The 25,356-nt window shown below is 39.0% G+C and overlaps 1 protein-coding gene across 1 annotated transcript in view; it reads right to left on the bottom strand.

Moving 5' to 3' along the window:
• The window catches only part of plcl5 (phospholipase C like 5), a 75,292-nt gene that overhangs the window by 15,611 nt on the left and 34,325 nt on the right, over positions 1 to 25,356 (bottom strand). Inside the window, exons 2-4 of the mRNA XM_026916533.3 lie at positions 7,765 to 10,254; positions 2,250 to 2,453; positions 1,228 to 1,303 (exon numbers count right to left, since the gene is read on the bottom strand). Coding sequence (XP_026772334.1) covers positions 1,228 to 1,303; positions 2,250 to 2,453; positions 7,765 to 10,254 — 2,770 coding nt within the window. The remainder of the gene's footprint in view (positions 1 to 1,227; positions 1,304 to 2,249; positions 2,454 to 7,764; positions 10,255 to 25,356) is intronic.

The raw sequence follows: 25,356 nt of genomic DNA on the forward strand, positions 1-25,356 counted from the left end.
TTCCCAAACAGATGCACGTGTCAGGTTTCCTTTTTCATTCTATCCCTATGGAAATAGCATTTTCTTCCTATTGCTATTATTATATCAAACGTTTTTTTTTAAATTGTGTGTAAATGTGTATATCTGTAATTTAATATTACCAGTGTTTGCCAATGTAAAGCCTTTTACCATGCAAATAAAGCTACTTGAATCTTAATCTGAATCTGAGAGTGAATGCGTGCACTCTGTAAATAAACAGGCAACACAATAATAAACCACATTATATCTCCCCTAGGCATTTCTCCTAATACTGCCTAAATAATTAGGCTTTCAAAGCTCAAATGTCAACTGGTCTGTGTATGTTTTTTGCTACCCATCTTGCTCTGTCCGAAGACAGTGAACTGCCAATCAGAATGCTCCACTGAAAGCAATTTTGATTGCCTAATTATTTGCTGTTTTGTCCTTAGTGTATTATTCTGTGCAATTATTGAAGAGTGGACATTTAGTGGCATGTTAATTGATCCCATAAGCCAGGGGGTGTTAAGTGACGGACTGTGGTAAGGATGCAGACCAAACTGAGCACTCAAGAAAATGCTGTAGCAGAGACGATCAATGTAGCCTATGAAAACAAAAAAACCTCTAGTTTAACATGAACCAGCTTGGCTTCTGTATCAGATCCTCTGTTGTGGCTCACCCAGTCACATGCTAAATGTAAATTTAGCTGAAGGCAGCACATTGGGTCAGAGAAAGCTAGAGAGCTGAAGCTTTGTTTAAAGAAGATTGAACAGAGATAGTTTTATTGTGTTTATTACCCCTGCTTCTAATTCAAAACAGATGTATCTCACAGTAGAGGTGTGCATCGGGACAAAAAGTCACAGGAGCAGGCGGTTTTACTTTCAGACAAGTGGTCAGATGTGAAAAAGGCCCCATTCATTAACATGGGAATGTACACGTTATCCGAGTCACGGTGGTTTAAATGACTAGTTTGTATCACAATTATTAATTGTGGGAGTGAGCAGGATTGGTCAGTCTGTCTGTGGGAGTAGGCTTGAGTGTGATTTAAAAAAAAGTCACACGCACACACACACACACACCTCAGAATAATTAAATGTTAAGCATTAAAGGATAACCATTGTTGCCATTCAGTAATGTTCGTTGCTTATCTGGACCTTTGTGAGCAAGGAATTTTACTGTATGTGTGTGTGTGTTTGTGTGTGTGCATGTGTGTGAGAAAGAGAGAGTTCTCACCTGCTCGTTGTGACTGGGTAAGTTTGGAGTAGACACTATCTGCTGATTCGATCAGAGTACGACTCGTCTGGATCATCTAGGAAGGAAAGAGAAGTCAAATCTCAGCAGGAAGTGAGACAGACATAGACACACAAACACACACATACTGAATTGTAGTTCTCATGCTATGCACAAAAAGGTTGTGTTTGTTTGGGAGTCTATCGAGAGAGTTCTCCAAAACACTTGCACTCATAAAACCTCACTTTGTTTTCTCTGACATCTGAGTTGTAATGTGTTAGAATTCAGCCTCTGAAAGATGAGTGCATATGTGATGCATGAAAATTCCACAAACTACTGAAATGTGCCAATAGATAGATTTGATTTTACCATACATACACCATACGATTTTGCTCTTTTTTTTTGTCTGTTAAAGGTGGGGTCAGTGATTTTTAAATCAGAACATGTTTTTGTAATATGTGGTGTAGTTTGGTGAGTTTTTGGAAGCTTGGAAGCTTGGTGTGTTTTTGGGTGTTCATGTGAACACAATCAGTCATCACAAAAACAGTTCTAATAGCCCCACCACCAAATAGCATTCGTTCCTCTTGAGTTGCTAATAAAAACAACTGGAAGCTTTGGGCTTTGGTACTGGATCAGAGGATGGTGAAAAAGTACAGTTCCCTGTGCCAAATGTTTGAGTAGTTTGTGGAAAACTGAAGAAGGGAGAACACTGGATAAAGCTAGTACATGTCTGTTTTGTGCAAAAGGCTGGAAGCTACTTTACTGAAGATTCAACAGTGAAGTGTAGGAGTAAGGTGTGCCAACTTGCCACAGAAACATGAACTATACTTGCTAGAAAGGGGAATTTCATAGGTGGTCTTTCTACTAAAGTACTAAAATAGTCATTACTCTTTAAACTATAAAAGCATGGTTGGCTAACATCATAGATAATTTGTGTTATATTTTGGCATGGTAGCATTCTGCCCTGTACAATACCATATAACAGAAATATACTATATATCCTGCTAGTGTTTATGCTAGCTCACCGTGTCATAGGCCATGAGGACTTTGCGCAGTAACTCCGGGACAGCACCCTGGGCCTCCATGGTGGGGTAGGACTCACTCAAGTCCACGGTGACGCGCAGAGACCTCTCGCTGTTCAGCAGCCATGATGAGACGGTCAGTATACACTGCTTCATGTTAGCTGCTGGGGTCAGCCCACATAGCTCCTTAAATGATACCATTGCATTCTGTCGGAGATGTATACACACACACCCACCTTAGAAATTTACTTTACATTTTAGGAAAATTGGCATCTTGTAATTATAGTAACTACAATTTCAACTGATTTATTTGTTATGTTAATTCAAGAATGCATAGCTAGCTGATCTTTACAAAGGTAAGTGTTCCCTGCTGGGTTAGCAGCTAAGTAAGAGTCATGTGCTAGTTAATAATGGGAGCACATTCAGCAACTAAAGGATAACTAAACTGGAAGCCACATCAACGTTTGTTCTATAAAAATGTTTCTTTTGCAATCTCTCCGATGTTAAGTGCAAGATGAGGCCAGTCGAATAAGCACCAGAGAGTTATTAAACTGGTGAACTTCATCAAAGAGCCATGGATCTGCAGAGTGTGATCTCCTCTATTTAGTCTGGAAGAAAGAGGCACGTCATGCTGCTGGTGTAGGTTCCCATGACACCATTATGCTCTCTCACATCAAGGATTTAGTGTATCAGCAGTCCAAAGATAGTGGGTATTTCCAACAATGAGTTTTTGTGTTTGTACAATCAAAGTCTGCATATCTAAGAAGAAGAAGTCTGCTTGCTAGATCTGTCAGTTGGGCTTTGAGAAGCTGTAAGCCTTAGACACATGAATATTTCTGTTTATATCCAACATAGCCTAATACCATTAATGACACAGGCAGCAACTCTGTCCACTCCCCATGTGCTCCAATGCCTGACACCATCTCCACCCCATCCCCTGTGGCCCAGCACCATACCCACCACATCCGCATGTACTCCAACACCATCCCTACCCCATGCCTATGTGGCCAAATACTAACCCTACCCCTCCCAACCCATCACTATGTAGCTCAATACAATTCCTAACCACCATTATATGGACCCAACACCAATTCCACCAATTCCCATTTAGCCCAACACCACCTCAACCCCATCACCATATGGCCCAACCATCCTTAGTAAATCCCCATCTTATCCCCATATGCCCCAACACTATCCCCTTCACCATCTGGCTCAACACCATTCCCATCCATCACTGTGTTGCCCAACACCAATGCCACCCCATCCCCAAGTGGCCCAACACCACCTCCACCCCATATTGCCCAACACCATCCCGACCACATCCCCATGTGGTCCAACACCATTCCCATTTTCCCCTACACCATTCCCATGTGTCCCTACACCATCTCCACATGGTCCACGTGTGCCCCAATGCCATCCTAACCACATGCCCATGTGGCCCAACACCATGTACCCCTACACCATTCCTACATACACCCACACACTATCCGCACACAGTCCCCATGTGTCTGAACACCATCGACAACTGCTCTGCTCATGGCCCAACACCATCAACACCCCATCCACATGGGGTCCAATACCAACTCCTCCCCATTCCCATATTGCCCAACACCATTCCTATCCCATCTCCATTTGCCTAAACAACATCAACACCCCTCCTCATGTGCCCCACACCTTTTGATTAATATGAAAGTTTTTCCAAACCTTTGCTCTTTGCTGCTGTTTAAACACTACAGATTGCTTTACTCACAAATCAGTGATGAACCATCTCTATTACTTTTCAAAGTGTGTTAATGAGTAAATTTAGAAAAAGCTTAGTAGGTGCACTTTTTGTAGGTTCACTAATTTGTTTCACTGGTCTGCATAGAAAAATCTAATGTGTATTCAGGGAGATAATCCTTGCATTTTGTATTGATGTATCTCAGGATAGGCTACCTCGCCACCAGGTGGTGTTGGAGTGAGAAGAAATAGTTCTATCCTACTGTTTACTATCCCTGGTCCTGGGTTAACCTGATCTATGTCTTTTGTTTTCTCTGCTTTAACACATCTGATCCAACTAATTAGCTAATTATCAGACCTTTAGTCGATGTTCATAGCGAAGGCATACCAGGATCAAGCATGGGGACCACTTGGTTGGGATATCACTGCATTGTTACCTCTTTTATCACTATTCCATGGGAATTCTGTAAAGAGCATCACCATTCCTGTAGTCATATTAGGTATATTTTCCTGGAATCATCAACTCCCCATTCCTGTGGAGACCTTTAGTACAGACCTTTTCACCCCACATAATATTCTGCTATTCTCATCCTTTCAGCCAAAGTAAACTGGCACTGGGCCCTGATAAGAGAAGATTCTAACATGTATACATATTTTGTGCTCAGAGTATTCATAGCTCTTGGCGAATTTTGAATCCAATCATACACCCCACACATATAGTGACAGACCTGTACAAGCTGTAGGTTTAACCAAACTGAGGTCATCAGTGCTACTATGATCTCTAAAGGTCATTCAAGTTTCCCTCTGAGCTTTGGATCCAATTTTATCAGAGGGATGTCGGGTAAGATTTGGATCTGACTCTACCTTTGGATATTGAATTCCTCAGGATGAGTGAATCAGCCTTAAAGAATACCCATTTCTCTCTTTTGCTCTGTATCTTTCTCTCTCTTCATGGGTTCTTGGGTGTGAGGGAGATTAACGGTTTGTTTAAACACACAGTGAAAACATCCACCGGGACATTTGGTTCCCACGAGGAAACTATCTGCTGAGCCGTAACACATGGAGATGCATACACACATGCTCACTCTCTCTCTCTCTCTCTCTCTCTCTCTCGCTCTCTCTCTCTACACCCACAGCTTGTCTTTCTTTTGTGCTGCATCACTCTATTCCCCTTCAGTTTAATGACCCTTCACATCATGATTCAAGTCCCATGATGTAACACACACAGTGACAGAGAGCGCGGGAAAATGCTGCTTCTTCCAACACACATTTAGATAATTTGTCCGGACTCATCTTCTGTGTGTGTATTGATGTTTCAGATGATATCACTCGAATGCCAACACTCCTATCTCGCATATTGATCATTCCAGGATGAACTTGTGTTATTTATAACGGATTTAGTTTTATCTCTCACAGCTCAATCCTTGCAACATGATTTAGTCCTATCGATCTGGGGTAAATCAAATATGACTGAGAAATGCAGTAGGACTTACAGAGTTCCAGTTTCTGGAAGGCCACCATGGCACTTATAGAAAAAGGGAGAGAATTAATATATTTTTATATACTGTCACATACTTATAAGTCGCTTCTGCTGTAATGACTAAAAACCATCAAAGATTATGTCTCATATTTAATAAGTAATATGTTGACCTAATAAAGCTCATATATAATTCATAACCCTCAAAGATGAGATTTATCAAAAATCAGATGCAGGATGAAAAAAGGAGTAATCACATGATATTTGATTAAAATACACTCCGTTTCAATTTCTACTTGCAATTTTTTCCCAAAAAGAAAAGCAATTAAATAAAGAGGAAATATGAGCTTTGAGCAGTTATTCATCAAGTCTTCATCTAGATTAGCTGGAAAAAAAAATCTAATTTCCTGAAACCATGCACCCAAGAAGTTTTTTAGTGGAAAATTTACCACTACAATGCACCTTTCCTATGATGATAAAAATAAAAATGAAAGAAGAGGTCCTGGAATAGGAGGAGGAAAGTAATTCATCATGACTATCATCTTTATTTTGTGCATATCCTCTTCCATTCATCATGCTGTAATTTTTTCAGGTAATTACATATGTCAGCAAATCACTAATGTCATTACATAATGCAGGTGTGAGTGAGTTGGTGTTTCCAGTGCCATAGTAATTTGGTGTCATTGTTCCTGAAGTATTCTGTGGCAGAACACAGAAAATGGGTGGAGAGCAGTGTTGCATGGCTTACTGAAGAAATTTAATCTGGTATTGAATACAAATTACAGGACTGAGTAATCCATTCATCTAGATTACCTTAAGAAATGTAATCTAGCCTCCCTTTTTTCTTCCTCTTGAACACAATAAGACAAAAATGCAGCATGTCATATTACTGAGAAACCACAAAGTGCAAAATCCTGCCCTGAAAACTTCCTGTTAGAAAATGTAAAATTTTATCGCTCACTTTCACAAAGTGCTGACACTAGAGACTACTTGCAAAAATTCTAAATAAATGTCTCCAGTTTCTTGAAATAAACAATTACAATTACACCAAAAGCAAAGCATTTGGATGCAAACGCAACTAACCACTTTGGAAGATATTCATATATAACTCACAGTTTAGAGTTACTGAATGTAAATTAAGAGGGGTTATTATTTTAGTACTTCTGTGTGCTGTCAATAAATGGTGAAAAACAATGTAAGATGATAATGAATAACAGCTTGAGACAGACAAACCTAGCACTCTCATCTCAATAACGGAGACATTATTAATGTAGACATTCCAGACAAAATAACAGTCAAACTCTTTAACACCTTAGTAACAGCTCAAGCTGTAATGATTGCTGCAGTTTCTCTGCTGTCTATCTATTCTGTGTCCAGTTATCAACTGTCAGCCAGCATTGTCTCATTTTATTACTCGCTTTTGTGACATGCACGTATTAAGTAATTAGGCCAACAAAACACTTTCTCCAGTGAAAACGTTTCTCAGAAATAAGGGATAATGGTCAGGTTTCACTGTAAGCTCTGAAAAAAAGAACAAAAGATTCTTTTCTCACTCTCACTCGTCTTGACTAGTTAGCTGACATTAGTGCTAAGAATATCATGATCAAGTCTTCTTGGTTTTCAGAGAATCTCCTAAACCAGTAATGAGCTTCACTGTAAAAATAGAAGAAAAAAAAACAACTCACTCTCTGCCTCTCAATAATGCCCTTTAATTGAGGGTTTATCCTCAGTTTGCATAATGGACTATGAGGTGTTTGTTACGTCTGACACATAAAGTCCTCTAGCACACCCCAAGCATCTATTAAAACCCCAGTCATACCTTCTTAAAGAAGGTATTTGGCCACCATGGACCAGACCTTACTATATTAACAATAAAATAACTCCTTGGTTTTGATAGGCTTGTAGCTTTTATCACTAAACAAATATAATCTAATAATAATATTTGTAAGGCAGACATGATGAACAGGCAATGGTGTATAAGCCTTGGTATTATTTTCAGTCCTTAAACATATAAGGAGGAAAATTAAATGATGAAGTATGTTGTTTAAGGGAGATACCAAAGATCTCTTCATAAAGCACAAAGTAACCTATTCAGTTGGTAGATACAGCTTGCAAGGTCTCTTGTCCAGTATGGCTACTTGGCTTCCCTGCAGGTTAATAAAATTACCTGTCATATTTGAAAAGGAGATTTTTCTCTCACCAGACCTTCATGAGGTTATGTACAGAATAGTGTGGTAGCCACTCTCGTCTTTTCTTGCAGCCTACTAGAGTGTTTAATTCAATTTTATTTACCTTCAACAAAAAAGTTTGCATAAGCCTCACCTGCACGTTTTCCCGCAAATCTGTTGCCTCCCGAAGTGGCTGCGTGGAAGCCCTGAAAAGTTCATCTATCACTTTGATCCCAGTGGTCTTGGTTGAAGTGTACTCCCTTGCCTTGCGACCCTTCCTCACAGAAAGACCCCTCTTGTGAGCTTTGCCCCCACCACGCCTGTTCGTAATGGCCACGTGAACAAATAATGTGGTATTGGGCAAAAACTCTCCTGTAAGTGACTGCAGTGGTACATGACGATATCCAGGCTGCAGGCACTCAAAGGGTATGGTGTACTGGCCAATGAACTCATCCCCAATGTAGTCATCATCAAGAACCACGAAGCGCAAAACTGCTAGTTCAGGCAGATTGATCTGGAACTCAAAGCTCTCATCAAAAATGGGATTGTCACCATTCTGTGATACAGTCTTTGTGCGCTGCTCAGCGCAATCGGCAGGGATTCCGTGGATCTCTACATAGATGTATGGCTCAACTACATCACCTTTTGCTGCTGAGCCTCGAGGTTTTGGCAGGTTTTGGCCACTGATCACCTTGATATGGAGGAGCTGGGCAGATACACCAGGCAAAGAGTCACGAGCATTGGCACTGAAGTACGAGACCTCCTCGCGCATTATGGCAGGGCGCAGCACATAACCACAGTTGCCATTTTGCCTAAACCAACCCAAATTGAGGTCCATCATAAGGCCTGGTGTTTGGTAATTCATAGCCACAATCTGACAACCACATTTCCAAAAGTCCTGTGGGTTCATATTGCTGGCATCAATGCGCATGGGAGTTGGGTATACCCGTGATAGAAATCGCTTATTATAACTGACAAAGTCCTCAGGGTACTCATTAGCAAAGCGATTAGCATCCACCTCATTGAAAGAACATATCTCCCAGTGCTTCTGTTCCCTCTTTGAGGAGTCAAAATCTCTAAATTGGACAGATTTGCAAAGGGTGACAAGATCTGACAATTCTTTACAAAGTTGCAGCCTCTTGCAACCGAAACCATTGAGATGGTCCTTCTCATCTGCTCCCACCATGCGCCGTGACATCTCAAGCCCCTCCTCCTCATCAGTCACCTCCCCTTCAGAATCTTGTATATCAGGTGGAAGGCATTTCCCTTTCAGAAGTATCTTGCCCTTTAGTTTCTCCGGTGAGGGCAGATAGTTTTCCTCAGGACTGGGAGGCTCTGTGTGGAGTTTGTCCCCCAGGATCTTCTTCATGTGCTGGGCCATGACTCTCTGCTGTGGCACACTGCAGTGTGTCACTAGGCACAGGATAAGAGGATACTCTGAGCTCTCAAAAGCATACTGGTTAATGACATCCAGGACTTTTGAGAAGGCCAATTGGGAGGCCACAGAGCTGCCTACGTAGACTACAGGCTCACAGTCAGGGCCATCCCAAACCACCACCTCTATGCTGCGGCAGCCCATGCGCAGGGCACGGACATAGCTGCTAATGTCTGAGGAGCCCCAATAATGGTCCTCCAGCAAAGAGGCATTGTGTGAGGAGTTGATGTAGTAGTGAGACAGGGGTTGTGTCATGTCCTGACAAACGCTTTTGTGCTGTGGGTCAAAAATGTGGCACTCAGATGACAAGAGGTAATGTGTAAAACCATCAATAGATAGGTAGCCGTGATCACGACCTTCAGCTGATGGCTCATATTTTCTCACAATTTCACGGCACATCTCTTCTGTCACTCCCTCTACGCCCTGCTCCACTTCCACAAACAACATTAAGTCCTTAGAATCCAGGTACTCCTTGTTGCTAGAGAACTGCACAAGCAGGAAAAATATCTCAGGTCTTGTGCACAATTCACAATATGCCTCTACAAACAAGTCTAGGTCAATGGCCTCGCCATAGCATTCTTTGGCTTTCTGAAGTTCTTTAAACTTCAGCTCAATCCGTGACTCCCTCATGCCTGGATTAAGCCCCTTGATAATCTGTGTGGCACGGAAGAGGTCAATGTGTCCCTGCCTCTCGACATCAGCCAACTCGAACACAGAGCCAATCCAGGAGGTTCTTACGCTCGGCTGAGTGGCTTCAACCACTCCAACCATGTGCCGCCCATAAGAAACCAGATAGCGCAGTCCCATCACCCAGGTGCTGACCACATCTGCTGTGCTTGCCACTAAATCCAAAGACTCGTAGTTGTCTCCATAAATGATTGAGAAAGCACATTCATCTGGAAACTGATCCGAGAGACCGTTGCTACGTAGGACAGGGGTCTTCTTCCCTAACCGCACCTCTTTGATACTTTTTATCTCCAGTTTAGCCTTTTCAGAATCCTTTTTTGAAGGTTCCCAGCGGAGCCAGCGCAAGTCTGGGTCCAGTAGGAAGTACCGGTTGTACATGCGCGAGTTGGAGCGAACCTTTTTCATCTCGCATCCCTCCAACATGAAGGCCATGCAGGCAGCTGTGCTGTTCATCTTGCGGTCACTTGGCATGGAGCTGAATGACACTGTCTTCTTCCTCACCTGCCGCTGCTTGGAGTTGTTCTGCAGAGAGAGCAAAATAGGGGATGTCAGTATATCTAACATGGGTGAAAATGTGAAAATTACAAAAGGCACCATATATTCCCTGCGCATAAGAGCTCCCATGACTTTTTTGCTGGGTCCTATAGAATCCCAATCGCAATGCACACCTCTAGTACACATTCTTGTTGAATTACTATGACTGAAACGTATTTAGAAGATAGAGGATGAGTGAACATTTAGGTCAAACCTCAACAAACCCGATACAGTTCAGTGGCAGGAACAATAAAGAGAAAGCAAATGCATGCCAGAAGCGATCTGAAATGAGTTCAGCTGACAGCGTCAGTGTGGGTTTGAGTCTGTGTCTATCAGTTCGATGAAGAGTGAAAGGAAAAATCTGCAGAAGAAGCTGCAAAGAAAATGATCTCTGTGCCGACTGATCAGGGGAAATACTGTGTGTTTCACACACACACACACAAAAGTGAAAACACATTGATATACAACTCTGTACAGAACAACCCATGCCACAAGCTGTTTACATCTCTAGGGTTTGAGAATTCTATGATGCAAACATCTTCAGTGAAGAGCACAATAAGCAATTTAATCTCTCTCTCTCTCTCTCTCTCTCTCTCTAGCGCTCTCTTAATTTTAAAGCACAATAAAAATCTCAATATCAAAAAACAATCTTCTGCTTTTTTAGGCCCATACATGGGTTTTTGATATTCACCGCCAATGCTGAGTACTGAATATTCCCCTAAGTCTATTGTGTGTGTGTGTGTGTGTGTTCATGCATTTTTCTCTCTGATTTGGTGCTTTTTGATGAAAAGCTTTGAGGTGTAAACACCTGATTATGAATCTAGTATTATGACTAATACATCTCTCTGTTTTTTCCTGCTTTGCTCTCTCTCTCCATCTCCTGCTCCCTTTCTCTCGCTCTATCTATCTCACTCTCCCTCTCTCTTTTTTCTGGCAGATGGGGTTAAAGAGCTTCCTCTGGCCTGTGTATCCATAATGACCTCAAGGGCAAGAGAACAGAGGGAAGACAGATGAAGGGAGGAGCGCTCTTTGGCATTGAAAACACACACACACACACACACACACACACAGTATGTCAGTTGGTGGAAAAGTCAGCCTGAATTTCACACATTGTAGTGCTGCCTGTGACATTGACCCTGTGTAGCTCAATATTAAAAGCATGACAAATACACACACACACACACACACACACACAAAAAGGTTCCATGTGCGCTTTCTCAGTGCAACATTCTCAAACAAGAACCAAAACAGGAACAGAACTCACTTCTCACAAGCTTAACAGGTGACTGGAACAATCACAGTGATGATAGTGCAGGAGGCTGTTTCATCAATACAGCAAGAAACAAAGTCATTGTTGTGTTCACCACGTGTTCGTGTTACCATGAAATGTGTTCATTTATCTAGCCAGCGTACAATGGCTGAGACAAATTTATTCATGAAAAGGCTCATTGACAGAGATTTTTAAAAGTTGTCAACAATAACAAAGACAAACAAGGCAACATGATGAAGCTTCAGCCCATTAATAATCAAATGTGATGAAATGAAAATGACATTGTAAGAACTTTGTCAATGTGTTCAAAAAATATATAATGAATTACTGCCACCTTTGGCAAAGATATAAAAAGGTCATGAAAATGTAATATAAAATTTGCTTAGTCCCTCACTGAATTTTAACACTGTTTTGTTAAAAAAAAAATCATCAATAATTCTACAACTAACTGAAAATGAAAGCGTTTCTGTTTCGTCATGCTACACTGGCGTAAAACGTAAATTTGTCTGTGGAGGCGGTAAATAAAAGCAGCAGACATTAAACTATTTTCGACTCCATAAAAACTCCATCTGTACGTTTTTACTATTTTCTGTTTGTTTTTATGATTCTCTGTTTGTGCGTATACTGTCGGCCTTTAACCAATCTACCAAAACTGTGCTGTGTAATTCACGGCACCATGAACACGTTTCTATGGTCTACGCTCGCTGATACTTCTCTGTGTGCTCAGGTTAGACGTCCTCACTCTCCCTATTAACTGTTTAAATGCATTAAACATAAAACTCAGCACGAAGAGTTCATTTCTAGCAGCTAACATAAACAGAGCTAAATAACCGATTGCTTAATACTAATTAGAGTACTCGTTTCAGTATCAGTGTCAGTATCAATGAGTAATAAAAAATGTACTCGTACTCGGCTTAAAAATGGTATTCATCCATCCCTAGCATAAACTATAGAACTCCAACCTATGGTACTAGACTTCTGGTCAATTTTAAAAAAGCAGTTTGGTGCCAGAAGGGGAGTGGAACAAAGGAAATTAGTGCTTGAGTACAATATTTACAGCTTGTTTGACTGATTATGATGTTTCCAGTGAAGGTCTGTCACATGTCCAAAAGGACCAATAAGGTTTGTGCCCAAAAAAATGCCTCGATGCTCCTACAATCTCGAACCGAATATCCCTGTGTGTGTGTGTGTGTGTATGTGAGAAAGAGAGAGAGAAAGAGCTCTGTGTATTCCGGCGTGATTCCTCTTTAAGTGTGTCGCCCTACAACACTGCAGTCAAGGTTACTCTAATGCGGAAGTGGGTTCCAGTATCCAGGGAACAGTGTAGAACTCGTCCATCCCATAATATACCTGCATTATCAGCCTCACACTTCACAGCCTCCTATCCCTCGCTCTCCTTCACACTGACGAGTTACCCTTGTGTTCTCTCCAAAAGAGATGATTTTTTTATCCTGTCAATTCGTAAATACATTGATTTTGTCTCTGTAGAACTGAGAGACAGCTTGAAGCCTGACAGGAATGGTGGTTATTATAACAATGTTACTAGGGCTGGGTGATATTTTGTTAAATATACTTGAGGCCATTTCATGAGACATAATACGTATTACGATATTTAATGCTAGGAATCCAATGATTTCTTTATTTGCTTCAGTAACTGCTTTATGTTGGTCGGTGTTGCGGTGGATCCGGAACGTATCCTGGGAACACTGTGCTTGAAGTGGGAATACACCCTGGATGTCAGTCCATCGCAGGGCACCATGCACACACAGACACACACATATTTACTCTTATACCTGGGGGCGATTTAGCATAGCCAATCCACCTACTAGCCTGTTTTTAGGAGGTGGAAGGAAACCAGACAACCTGAAGGAAAACCATGCAAACACTGCGAGAACATGTGAGACTATATACAGTCAGTAACCTGTGAGTGCAACACCACTGTGCTGCGCATTTAAAATTTTACAAGAATAAATTATATTATAAGGAACACGATGAAAAATTAAACCTTTGCTGGAGAGAAATCAAATTTTAAAATCCAATCAAGGTACTGACCTTGTACGGAGAATGCCCATGATGCTGTTCAAAAAAGCATATTGTGACAATTTTTCCTCAAAATCACACACTCATACTGCCCATCCCTTTCTGCAAAAATAGCAATGTTTTGAATGTAAATAACTTCCAGATGTTTTAGGCTTCTTTTGTCCCTCCCACTGGATCAAAAGGCAGATTTGTGTCCTAACAAATTTGACATTAGCCAGTTGTTGCTACTAGCAAAAAAAAAAAAAGAAACATTGCTGTGACAGATGCATTAAAATGAATTCGTAGTTGTAATGAAAAGCCACCCTCTGAGATCTCGGGCACTGGATTCAATAGAGCTGAAGCAGATTTAAGTCTAAGCTTTGAAATCTATGAAGAAAAAAAAAACAATATCTGCTCTCTAAAGAAAATAAATCAGCTTTTCTGAGAACACTTCAATAGTGACGCATAAACACCCACCATTTGTTTTTTCATGAGCTTAGAAAAAACCCCTTTGTACCGTGAATAGTGTTTATTGATGCTGACAAGCATTTACTCCAATCCTCATGTTTAGTAGCAAAGTAGAAACATTTTGTTATTATATTTTGGGGATATAACTACTTTACTTAAGGATGAACATTTCTGTCAACTTTAAACATTTACTTTTCTAAGTTCACTTAAAAGGCCAAATCATCTGCCTGAGGGAGGAGGGGAAAGTGCTGGCAGTGCTCAGTGCTCGCAGAAGTGAAGTGCTCTCATGTATGATAGTTTCTCTGCACTTTGCTTCTCTGCTCAATGCTCACGCATACCTTTTTGTGCTCAATTCATCAATTCGGGCTCATTGTTAATGACCATGCTCACTTACTGCTCCGCATACTCAGGTTAGCCACCCTCATGCCACTGTTTAAATACCTTTGAGAACTGACAAAGATGTGCACAAAGATGTGCATATTTTTATTCTTTTTTACATTTTTGCTAGGTACAATAAATGTGGTATTAATGTAGGATATGACATTCACTTATGTTCAGAAGTGGAATTACTAGTGTACTGCTATAATTTGCAGGAAATAAATCAATAAAGGAAAGGTTATACCATCAACTTGCACAGGCCTAAGAGATACTTTACACAGCACTGGCTCTTTCTCTACTTCCTACAACTTCTTTGCGCTTATTTCTGGTCACACTGGTAAAACTTCTTGTCAGCTCTGTTAATAGCAGGTGGTATTCTGCCTCAATTGTAAGCACATTGGATAAACACATCTGCAGAATAAATAAATTTAAATCCAGCACTAGAACCCAGGATTTTGAGATTGTATTAAAATAAGCACTGGAACCTCTGTAGGATTATATCACGATGAAACAAATATAAACCCCTACCAAGAGGGCCGATTATTAAATTACACCAGATCACATGAGAGCAAAAAAAAACGTACCCTTATTATGCACTATGCTGATCTTAACTGAGGTTAATTAAAACAGTTTTTCTCTTTGACCTGGAGTTTCTCTGCTGCGCTCATGGCTCTGAATATGGCCTAATAATCAGCTCACTTCTACATGCTGTTATTTATTCGATCCTGCTGAGGGTTTGAGTGCTTCTCAGAAACACACCTGCACATACTTCACCCAGTTAACACAATAAAAAGAAAAAAATACTAACAAAAAACAAACCTGACACCAGAAAGCTTTGCTAGCATCCCAACATCAGTTTGACCTGCAGATCCATCAGCAGACAAAGCCATGTGGTTACAGGCCAGATGTGTGAACACCCACACAAACTCTTGCTTTTCATTATGGCACTTATTAACATTTCTGCTTTGCTTTGGGATAGAGCTACTACAGGAGTGCTACCAAATGAAATGTACTGCTACTTTTTGCTTCTAATTAACCTCTTAAACTCCAGGGAACTGGGCTTCGTTCCACACTTCCACTCCTCACTCTTACTCTCTTATATAATATTGGTCTAATCATTTTGCACTGATTTCATTATAGTTACTGAATAAAAGCACTGAGGTTTGGATGAGACTTGTGAGAATAAAATTGAAATTTTAATAGATACTGCCAGTCAAAGGTTTTTAAACCATTTTAGATACTCTAAAGGAATATGAAGAAGTGAATCGAGAAGTAATAAAACACGACAGAAAATAATCAACAATGGGGTGATGTGATGCGAGGAAATGCAAAGCACAGTTACTCTTTCCACCCCAACGTTGATTTAAAATGTTTTTACCAATTGCAAAGTGCATAAGTACCACTACATAGGTATACTTTTACAGTTAATACTAGCACTACCTAGGAGTCTTTTAAGTATAGGCTTAAATGGTTTACACTTTACACTGCAAGTGCATCATCCTTTAATAAAGCACTCAAGAGTTCCATTAGGAATGAGAATCAGAAATAGGAATCAGAATCATTTTATTCACCATATACATTTACATGTATTAGGAATTTTTCTTTGCATTTGGTCACAACATGATACACTGATACATGATACAATTACCATCCTAATTTACAAATATTGCACCATAAGCAGAAATGATAGGCTCAGTTGTAATTTACATTACAGTGGAAGTAGAACAAGCAGTTAATAAATGACATAGATTTAGAGTTCTTTATTTAATTGCCATTCTGTACCATTGTGTTTGGTCTGTGACAGTAAGAGTGACTAAACTGTAAGAAAACATAAGCAATGGCAGATGTTTGACTGGCAGTGTATGGGTATCGCACAATTCAATTTTATATATAGTTCCCATAACGAGAATATAGTTTCTAAATTGCTACTTTCACTATTAAAATCAATTAAAGATCTGCTGTGTGGAGGACACCTGAGGTGTATAATCTGTATATGTTATAATTCAACAATTTTTTTTTGTTTATGTACAAATGAAGTCATGAGAAAAAGTAGAAAGATTAACTGCTCCTAAAAATATCATTCTCGTATGACCTTTCCTATCAATTTGGAAGTGTAAGTCCATGTTACTCATAATACAGTGCTAAATATTTACATTTCAGAATTCCACATTCTGTCCAAGGCATTTCCTAATCCTGCTTTCTTTTCCAGTAATGCACTCAAAGCTTAACCTCAGTATTGAGATCATCATGAGTTCCTGTTCGAGCATGCCAGTTAAGGTATTGCGTGTTAAATGATTTTATTAGCAAATGCGTCAAATGATGGATTGTAGTGACAATATATGAATTACAGTAAAAAAAGAAAGAAAGAAAGAAAGAAAAAGACATTCCAGATTACTGCTCCACTTTAAAACCAATCTCACCGCTCCTTCCTCCACCTTCCAGTGGATCTCCAACTTTCTGATTGGTATCATGTAGAAGGTGAGGCTTGGCAAACTCGAATCTGGAACCCTGACCATCAGGACTGGTGAGTCTCATGGATGCATGCTTTCCCGATTGCTCTTCTCCCTCTACACCAATGACTGCACATTAAAGAACCCCTCTGCTAAACTCCTAAAATTTAGCCACTGATCATGTTTACACAGACACAGTGAGTGCTTGATAATTGAGTATGTGCAAATGTTTTTGGCCAATAATGCATCATTCTGAATCAGACTCTGGAAAAAAAAAGAGGTTTTCTGAAACATAGCCAAGCTTTTTTGGCTATTGCACTACTGCCATTTTACAAGCTGCACATTCTCAGAGCTGCACATCTAACTGTATATTAACAGAAATTGCAATTTTTACCCTCGACAGCTAATTAATAGCAAAAATTAACGTACAATTAATGTTTAGTTTCTTTTTGTAGCACTCCTTCTCTCTGCCAAATAAGCCAAGTGGAACATGAGTTTCCCAACAAATTACTAAGAGTTTGCATTTGGTTCATGCTGAGTCTTGAGAGGCGCCTGAATGTTTTGTGACTGTTCTGTTCAGAAAAAAAATTATAAATGCTCACACAGAGGGTGCTGTAAGTGGCCACTCAAATACACTGAAGCGTATTATTCTCTGATAATAACTGCAATCATAATAATACTCAAAAAATTATGTCTTTTTATTGTGTTCAGCCTTGCGTGTGTGTGTGTGTGTGTGTATACACATCATGCCATGTTCCACTAAATGCCTGAAAATGACTCACAACCTTAAAGTCAATAAGTGCAGAATGGACTGGTGAAGTACAGCGTGTTTGGAGTCCAGCCATCCATTTAGTTTGAAGCCGAACAGCTGTGAAGGTCAGTCATCACTCTCAGGCTCATACATCATTACTGTCCTTCTGGCAGGCAGCATACACTCCTGTACAGCACCATCAGTACGTCTGAGCTACCCAAATTGGTTTATATTTTCTGATAATCAGGTTGTAATGAGCAGCGAAGCTCAAGTCTTTGGTTTAAAAGTGGATGATCTGTCGTAAGATCTGCTTTCGATTGGAGCACACATTATCACTCATATTTCAACATTAGCTTAGGGGTAGTGTTTATACAGCTACATGACCTGAGGCAAGTTATGTATTGTTGTTGACATATGATTGTTATTAAACACCAGCTACAAAGTCAGTTGTCGTGAAGTTCTAGTGTCAGCCCAGAAATTATCACAACACAATTTATGCCAGCAAAAATCTGTTTTTAATCCGTTATTAAGTCTAAATGAAACTTATTTGTGATTTTTGTAATCAAAGTGACTGATTTTATGGTAGTAATTTCCTGAATTTTGTGGAAAATTTGCTTTTTTTATAATCGGGATACCACATTTACTATATTATGTATGACTTTAGATGTACAATAGTCATACACAACACAAAAAACAAACAAAATGCATAAAGCTCGTCTTACCAAATTCCACAGGTCCAGTTATCGCAGGTGTTTGCTGCCACTGAGATGGTAGTCAACAGTAGACTTTCTTTTGTGATCCAACATTTTACTACAAGGACTGCAAAAAATTTACCCCCATTCTCGTGTAATGCATTGGGATATTGCTTCGCCTGGTCCTTGGCACTTAGGTGAGACAGCAGGTGAGAAGGATTTGCTTTCATCATGTTTCACACAGACCACTGACTGACAACGTCAAATGTGCGACATCTGTAGCCTTGTGAAAATCCAATTTTAGTAGGTTAACTCAAATTAAATTATTTTTTGTGATTATTTTGTGGATAAATGACCAATTATGTGTTAAAATGGTGAATTATGCAGGATTCCAAAAAAAAAAGCGTGACATTTTGTTGATTTTGCATCAGTGGCACATGTGAACACACACATTGTAGCAGTTGTTTAAATGGCCAATTTAACACCTTTCCTTTTACTTTCTTTTTTTTTCCTGCAACAACTTCCAAGTACAGCACAGTGTAAGTGAAGTCAACTCTAACGGCTAAATTCTGAAAGACTGCGAAAGAATCCATCATCCCGTTATTACTGGAGAGTTTTCGAAAGGTGCTAGTTAAAATGGAAGCACAATCTTTTCTGGAGGAATAAAAATGCTCGAGAAACACACAAACTAACACGCAATGATGTTCAGTGACGGGGGTTGCTCGTGGGTGGAATAATTGGCAGGTAGACCGGCACCTGTGTGGGAGTAATGAGAGCGCGAGCAAAAGTGTTGAAAAGAGTAAATAAAAAAAGAGAGATCCCAATAAATGGGAATTTTCAGCCAAATACAATGGGCTTGTGAGTTTGAAAGCTGTAAATGCTCATCATGCAGACACAAACATTCTCAGTTATTACTAACAGTGATGGCAGACACAGAGCAATACTGAGAAAACAATAATTAGTTCACCTAGAACGGAAGACAGTGACAATAATAGAGAAAGAAAAGCAAAACATCGCCAGTAAATGTATTAGCTTCGTATCAGCTCTTGTTCTGACACAGATAAACTGTCTTCCTGTGCACGTGTTATGCAAGCAAATGCAGGAGCATCTCTGTTTTTTTTGGGTTTTTTTTTCAGAGCAGCTCTGGGGTGTTGGCTTTTGTTTTGCTATGTGAGAGTTTCTCTGGCGTGAAGTGACGCAGTTCTCCCCTGGTGTGAGCGGAGCCCACTCACAGCTAAAAATAACAGCAGTGAGGTTCACCAAGCCTGCTCATGGACGTCTCACACATCCTGAAGCTCAGGTTTGAGAAGAAACAGTGGTTTTGAACCCAATCGGTTTTAATAACGCAGACTGCCAAAACGAGTAAACCAGTTTTACTGAGTAAATCCATTTTACATGCATTGCTATTTTATCACATAAACCTACCACACAAATCACTTTGTAACTCTGCAGTTGCTGATTATAGCCCCCTTTTCCAGCAGTAGAATAACCACTGAACTGATTTTACAGTGCCTTGCGTAAGTAATCACCCCCTTGATACTTTCCCCATTTTCACTGCAAAGAAATGTCACCTTAGCAAGTGAAAATATCTTGAATGTAGTCAGATATCTAGTATTTCCAATTATAAGATTACAATAAACCAAATATAAGATCATTCAACCTACCTCTGGACATTTTTTTTTTCATTTCAAGTCTTATTCTTTTGGCTTCTTTCTAGAAATAAATGCTAAAAATGTGCAAAATCTTATTTGCCAACTGAACAAGAGTATTTCAAGCTTGAAATGAGTAAAAATGCCTAGAAATAAGCTTAATAATTATATTGGGTTTATTGTAATCTTCTAATTAGGATTAGATAATACTAGATACATTTGACTATATTCATGGTATTTCCACTTACTAAGATGTCTTTTTTTCCAGTGTTTGTAGTGTTACAATCTGGAAATGACATGGGCTTAAATGGATCATAAGTCACGAATTGACACAAAATCGTCCATAGTATTGAACCATTCAACAGGATGTTGCATCATCTGAATTTCCTGAAGATCATGGGAAGAAGAAAATTAAGTTCTCTTGTTCTTTTTTTCATTATAATTTATGATGTTTTCATATTGACTAACAGACAAGGTCACTTTGAATGCACAACCCGGTTTAACTAATTTATAGACTGAAAGTAAATTATTAATTACAAAATAAATGAAATGAACAAACCATTAGACTGTCCTTAATGTCATCACGCCATTAGCATGGATGCTAGTTAACCGCATTTTCCCCACAAGCATTTGCTTTCACACTGCTGCAAAATGGTGTTTCATTTAGGGACAAGTGCATGTTCATGTGCAGAATATTTCTTAAATTTCCTTTCCTTAAAATGTTCTTTTCCTTTATTTTGTCCTCTGCGTTCCTTACTGTTATTTTCCCACTTCATTTTCTTAAGAAAAAAAAAAAAAACACATTTTGTGTATTTGTTAATCCTATGCAAAAAAAAAAAGTAACCCTGTTACGTTCAACCTTGTTTTGTACTTGTACTCATGTAAGAGTAAAACGCATCCATCAGCAAAGAAACCTTGCCAAAAATGATTTAATTACAAGGACTAAAAGTTACAAGGACTAAAAGGCACACCAGTTGTGAGATCAGCCCTTGTAAATTTAGCAAATAAAGAGTTTTTGCCTCTAAATGCCGAGCATCAACCTTTTTCCATGAGACTTCTCATGAAACCAACTAAACACAGAGTAGTTAATCTAAAAATATTACAAGATCTTTATAATGACTGGTACATGAACACTATGAATGTGAACACAACATGTACAATTTAAGCAGAATGAAGGTCGTGTTACAGCTCTAGGATTCTGCCCTTAATAAACCAACAGTGACCTGCCTGATACATTACAACTACAAAACATCATTCAGTCACACTGAACCTCCTATAGAATAACACTGTGTACACTCATGTATGTGTGTATGCGTGTGTGTGTGTGTGTGCATACTTGTTCCTATTTCAAGTCAAAGTCACCTTATGAGGATCTAGAATGCATAGCTGCTGTGTATTAAGGTCACCTGCCTGATAAGGTCTAGTGGAACTAGGACGAGGGCAGCCTGTGTGTGTGTGTGTGTGTGTGTGAGTGTGAGTGTTTCCTCTGGGAAACCCAGCTACAAAAGAAAGTGGACTGAGGCAGAATAGAGACTGGAGAACACCAACACTAACGGCAAGATGCATAACAGGACAGGATGAAGACTTCCTAATAATTTTAAACCTTAAATTTTAAATAAAAAAAGTATTTGTGTGTGTGTGTGTGTGTGTGTGTACAGTGACCTTAAGTGTTAGAAAAGTGCTATATCAATGGAAAGCATTATTATTATTATTATTATTATAAACCCATTAGAGCTTTATATGTGTTGTGGAAATTGTAGCCTTTGTAAGAACAGATTAAATGGTTACTCACGGGTGGATTTAATTAAAATGAAAGCTGCGTTTTGTTAGTGATGCATAAGATAAGCTTTACAAACCACAGTTCTCAAAACTCAAACCAGACATGCATTTATATATACTCGACGTCCACTTTATTAGGAACACCTGTACACCTGCACAATCATGCAGTTTTCTAATCAGCCAATCGTGTGGCAGCAGCACAATGCTAAACATCATGCAGATGCAGGTCATGAGCGTCAGTTAGTGTTCACATCAAAGTTCAGAAAGGGGGAAAAATGTACAATCTCTGAGACTTTAACTAACTAAAAACACTAAAATGACCATCTTTCTGTTGAGATTTAACATTTTTAACATTAGTTTTCATTGTCATTGACATAGTTTCCATCGTCCAATACTTCGACCTGTTTTATTTTGCTCTCTTCCTTTCTCTCATTTGTTTCTCATTCACACACACACACAAGTGCACATATAAAACCCCAGCACATACTGTTCCTATTAAAATATTATCAACATATTCTGTCTTTTTCAGTTATACACACACACTCACTCACTGCCTGTTTCCTGTAGGATAGGATCCATCTCCCTCTCTCTCTCTCTCTCTCTCTCTCTCACTCTTTCACACACACACACACACACACACACACACACACACACACACACCCCTAGGTAAACAGGTACTGAACAGCAGGTGTGTTTTTAGAATGGGTAAAGCAGTGCAAATTGTCCAATTGTCCCCTGTCATGTATGGCCTCTCTTAAAATGTGTAAAAAGAAAAATAAATCTTGGAAGAAAGTAGCAAAAATCATTAGTGCCGCTGGTGAGTGTACAAAGCTAGTACAGTTAGCTTTCTTTGCAAAGATGCTAGTCTGAAGCCTAGCATGTAACATGTAAATCAAACTTTAATACATTTTTAATAAAAGTAAATAAAGTCCCATGTATATGAACAACTGTTTCCTAATTTATGACACATAAATGATGTATTTTGCTAAAATATGAACCATGTTGTTTGAAACTGTCATCCAGCTCTAGGTTACATTGGCTGTTTTGTACACTTTAGCTTCATGATGCTATTAGCTGCAGATTTTATCATGATAACATCTGCATTAGTAATCCACTGGTGCGAACATTCTTAAGCTTTAACTCGATTCACTACAAGAGCTGAAAACAGTAAAGGGCTAAAAACAGACAGAAAGCACATAAGACAGAGAAAACCATGTGTCTGTGTGTATGTGTGTGTGTGTGTGTGTGTGTGAGTGCCACAAGTCCTTTCATGCTCTCTGGATCTCGTACACACGCTACACACAGTATCAATCAGTCACTTGGTACACATAATGATCCGTTGTTTTCTTGTTTCAACAGGATAAGTAGATACACTTGACGAATAAAAATAATCCTGCTTTTGTTCAATGAGTAGGAATGTGAGCTGCAGGGGGAGGAAAGAGGCTTTGGACAAGCTGAACACGATTAAAAAGAACACACAAAATAAACACACACAGCACAAACAGCCATTTCAAGAGCTCCAGTTACCAGAAAAATGTCTGCTTGTGTCTCTTTACAGCATAATTCTTTCATTTTCAATTTTCTTCATTACAATTCCAAGAAAAAAAATCTTACTTTTTTCTTACAATTTTATTTATACCTTCAAAGTACCTGTTACAAATCTTGAAGGTCACGTCTTCTCTCATCTAGCTAATGACTGTACGCTGTACATCAGTTGAATGGGCTCAGTTTAGCATCCAATCATTTCAGTTTAGCATCAATCAGATTCATCAGTGTAGAAAAAAACTACCAAGAATAGTATCAATTTGTCATCTGCCATTACATTCTCATGCCACACGATGTAGTTAGTACTATATATGTGCGTATCAATATGGATTATATATGAAGTCTCCAGTGTGGAACTTGAGGGCCTCCAGCCCTATCTAGTGAGTAAACAAAGACTCATAAAAAGAGGCATCTGCTTTACCTCCCTAGAAGGCATGAACTCCAGCTAATTTGAAAATGCATGTTCCGGTAAGTTGTGCTATCTCTCTCTCTCCCTATGTGTGTGTATATATGTATATATATATATATATATATATATATATATATATATACACACACACATATATACAGTATAAGTGGTGTAATGATACATTGTGACATCATACATCACACATACATGATACAGTAATCTGAAACAAAAAATGGAATGTACGATTCACATCATGTACATGAGCATTCTATTAATTATCTATTAATTTACTAATTATAATTATTAATTATGCATCTGATGCAATTGCACTGTTTGAACACCAGCGATCCCAATTTCTGCTACCCATAAAATATACAGCGAGCCCGCAGACCGATAGCTCCGGATCACAAAGACTGACATGCATTATAGGTTATACGGTAACGTGACCATGTTATAACAGTTAAAAAGGGCTTTTCAGTGGCTTTCAATGACACCAGCCCCTACAATGCCCGAGAAAGAGGCTGCTGAACTCAGGCATTTTAGCCGACTTTGAAGCACTATTTCTGGTTAAAAAACGCCTCAGGCGCTGCTACAGACCTCAATATGTTTCATATGTATCAGTCATTTTCCCCCGAGTCAGAGACTTTGTTTTTCAATAAAATTTTAAGGAGAGTTTTATATGTATATTTTTATAAATAAAAATATAATTTATAGATTTATAATTTTATATTTTATAATTTAAATATAATTTATAGAATATAATTTATTTATATTCTTAGAAATTTCTATTTGTAAGAATAAAAATTTATTTATTTATTTTTAAGATATGGTGAACCTGTAGTACATTTTATTTACAATATTAAACCTCTATTCATAGCAATTGCTTATTTATTTAGTTTTATATAGACAAAAATGCACATCCGTTTTTTTTTTCAGATTTTTCTCCCTAATTTTGTCTTCCCACCCACCAGCCAGTTTTAGTCATCATATAGCAGCCACCAACCCCAGAGAGAGTAGGCTAACACATGAGACGAGTGAAGCATGAAGCCACCAACCACATCTTTTCAAACTGCTGCTCATGCTGCCTCACAGGGTTGCACAGTAACACAGTGAGAGGAACACAGTGAGAGGAAAGTGCTCTCTACCCCCTTCCACATACAGGAGCTCACAGACACCCATGATTGGCTAGTGTCACTGTGATTGAGAAGGGGGAGAGCATAGGTTATCCCTCCCACACAGAGAACACGGCAACTTTGCTCTCTTGGACTCCCAGCCACGGATGGCTGTGGCATTATTGGGATTCAGACTTGCTCGGATGATTGGACAAATGAATTTAATATATTATAATAATAATAATATATAATATATATAATAAATATATGACTATATTTAATAAGTTAGCCTGTTTTCTTTACCAATGCCAGGTTAGACTAGTATCAATTCCAGACTTTTAATTCATTAATTCATTATCAATCTGTGTAGCATTAGTCACGCATATGACCAGCAAACTTACAGACTGAAAAATGTTTATAAGCAAAATGTTGTTTATAAACAAAAATCTTGTTGCAGTTGCATCAAGAAAACATGATGCTAACTCAATTTTATCAGTCAAAAACTTTTACTTTTTAATACTTGATTTTGTTCCATTATCTATACTTTCCCTTAAGTATATTTTTTCAG

The sequence above is a fragment of the Pangasianodon hypophthalmus genome, chromosome 13 (genome assembly GCF_027358585.1).
Source record: "Pangasianodon hypophthalmus isolate fPanHyp1 chromosome 13, fPanHyp1.pri, whole genome shotgun sequence".
Lineage (NCBI taxonomy): Eukaryota > Metazoa > Chordata > Actinopteri > Siluriformes > Pangasiidae > Pangasianodon > Pangasianodon hypophthalmus.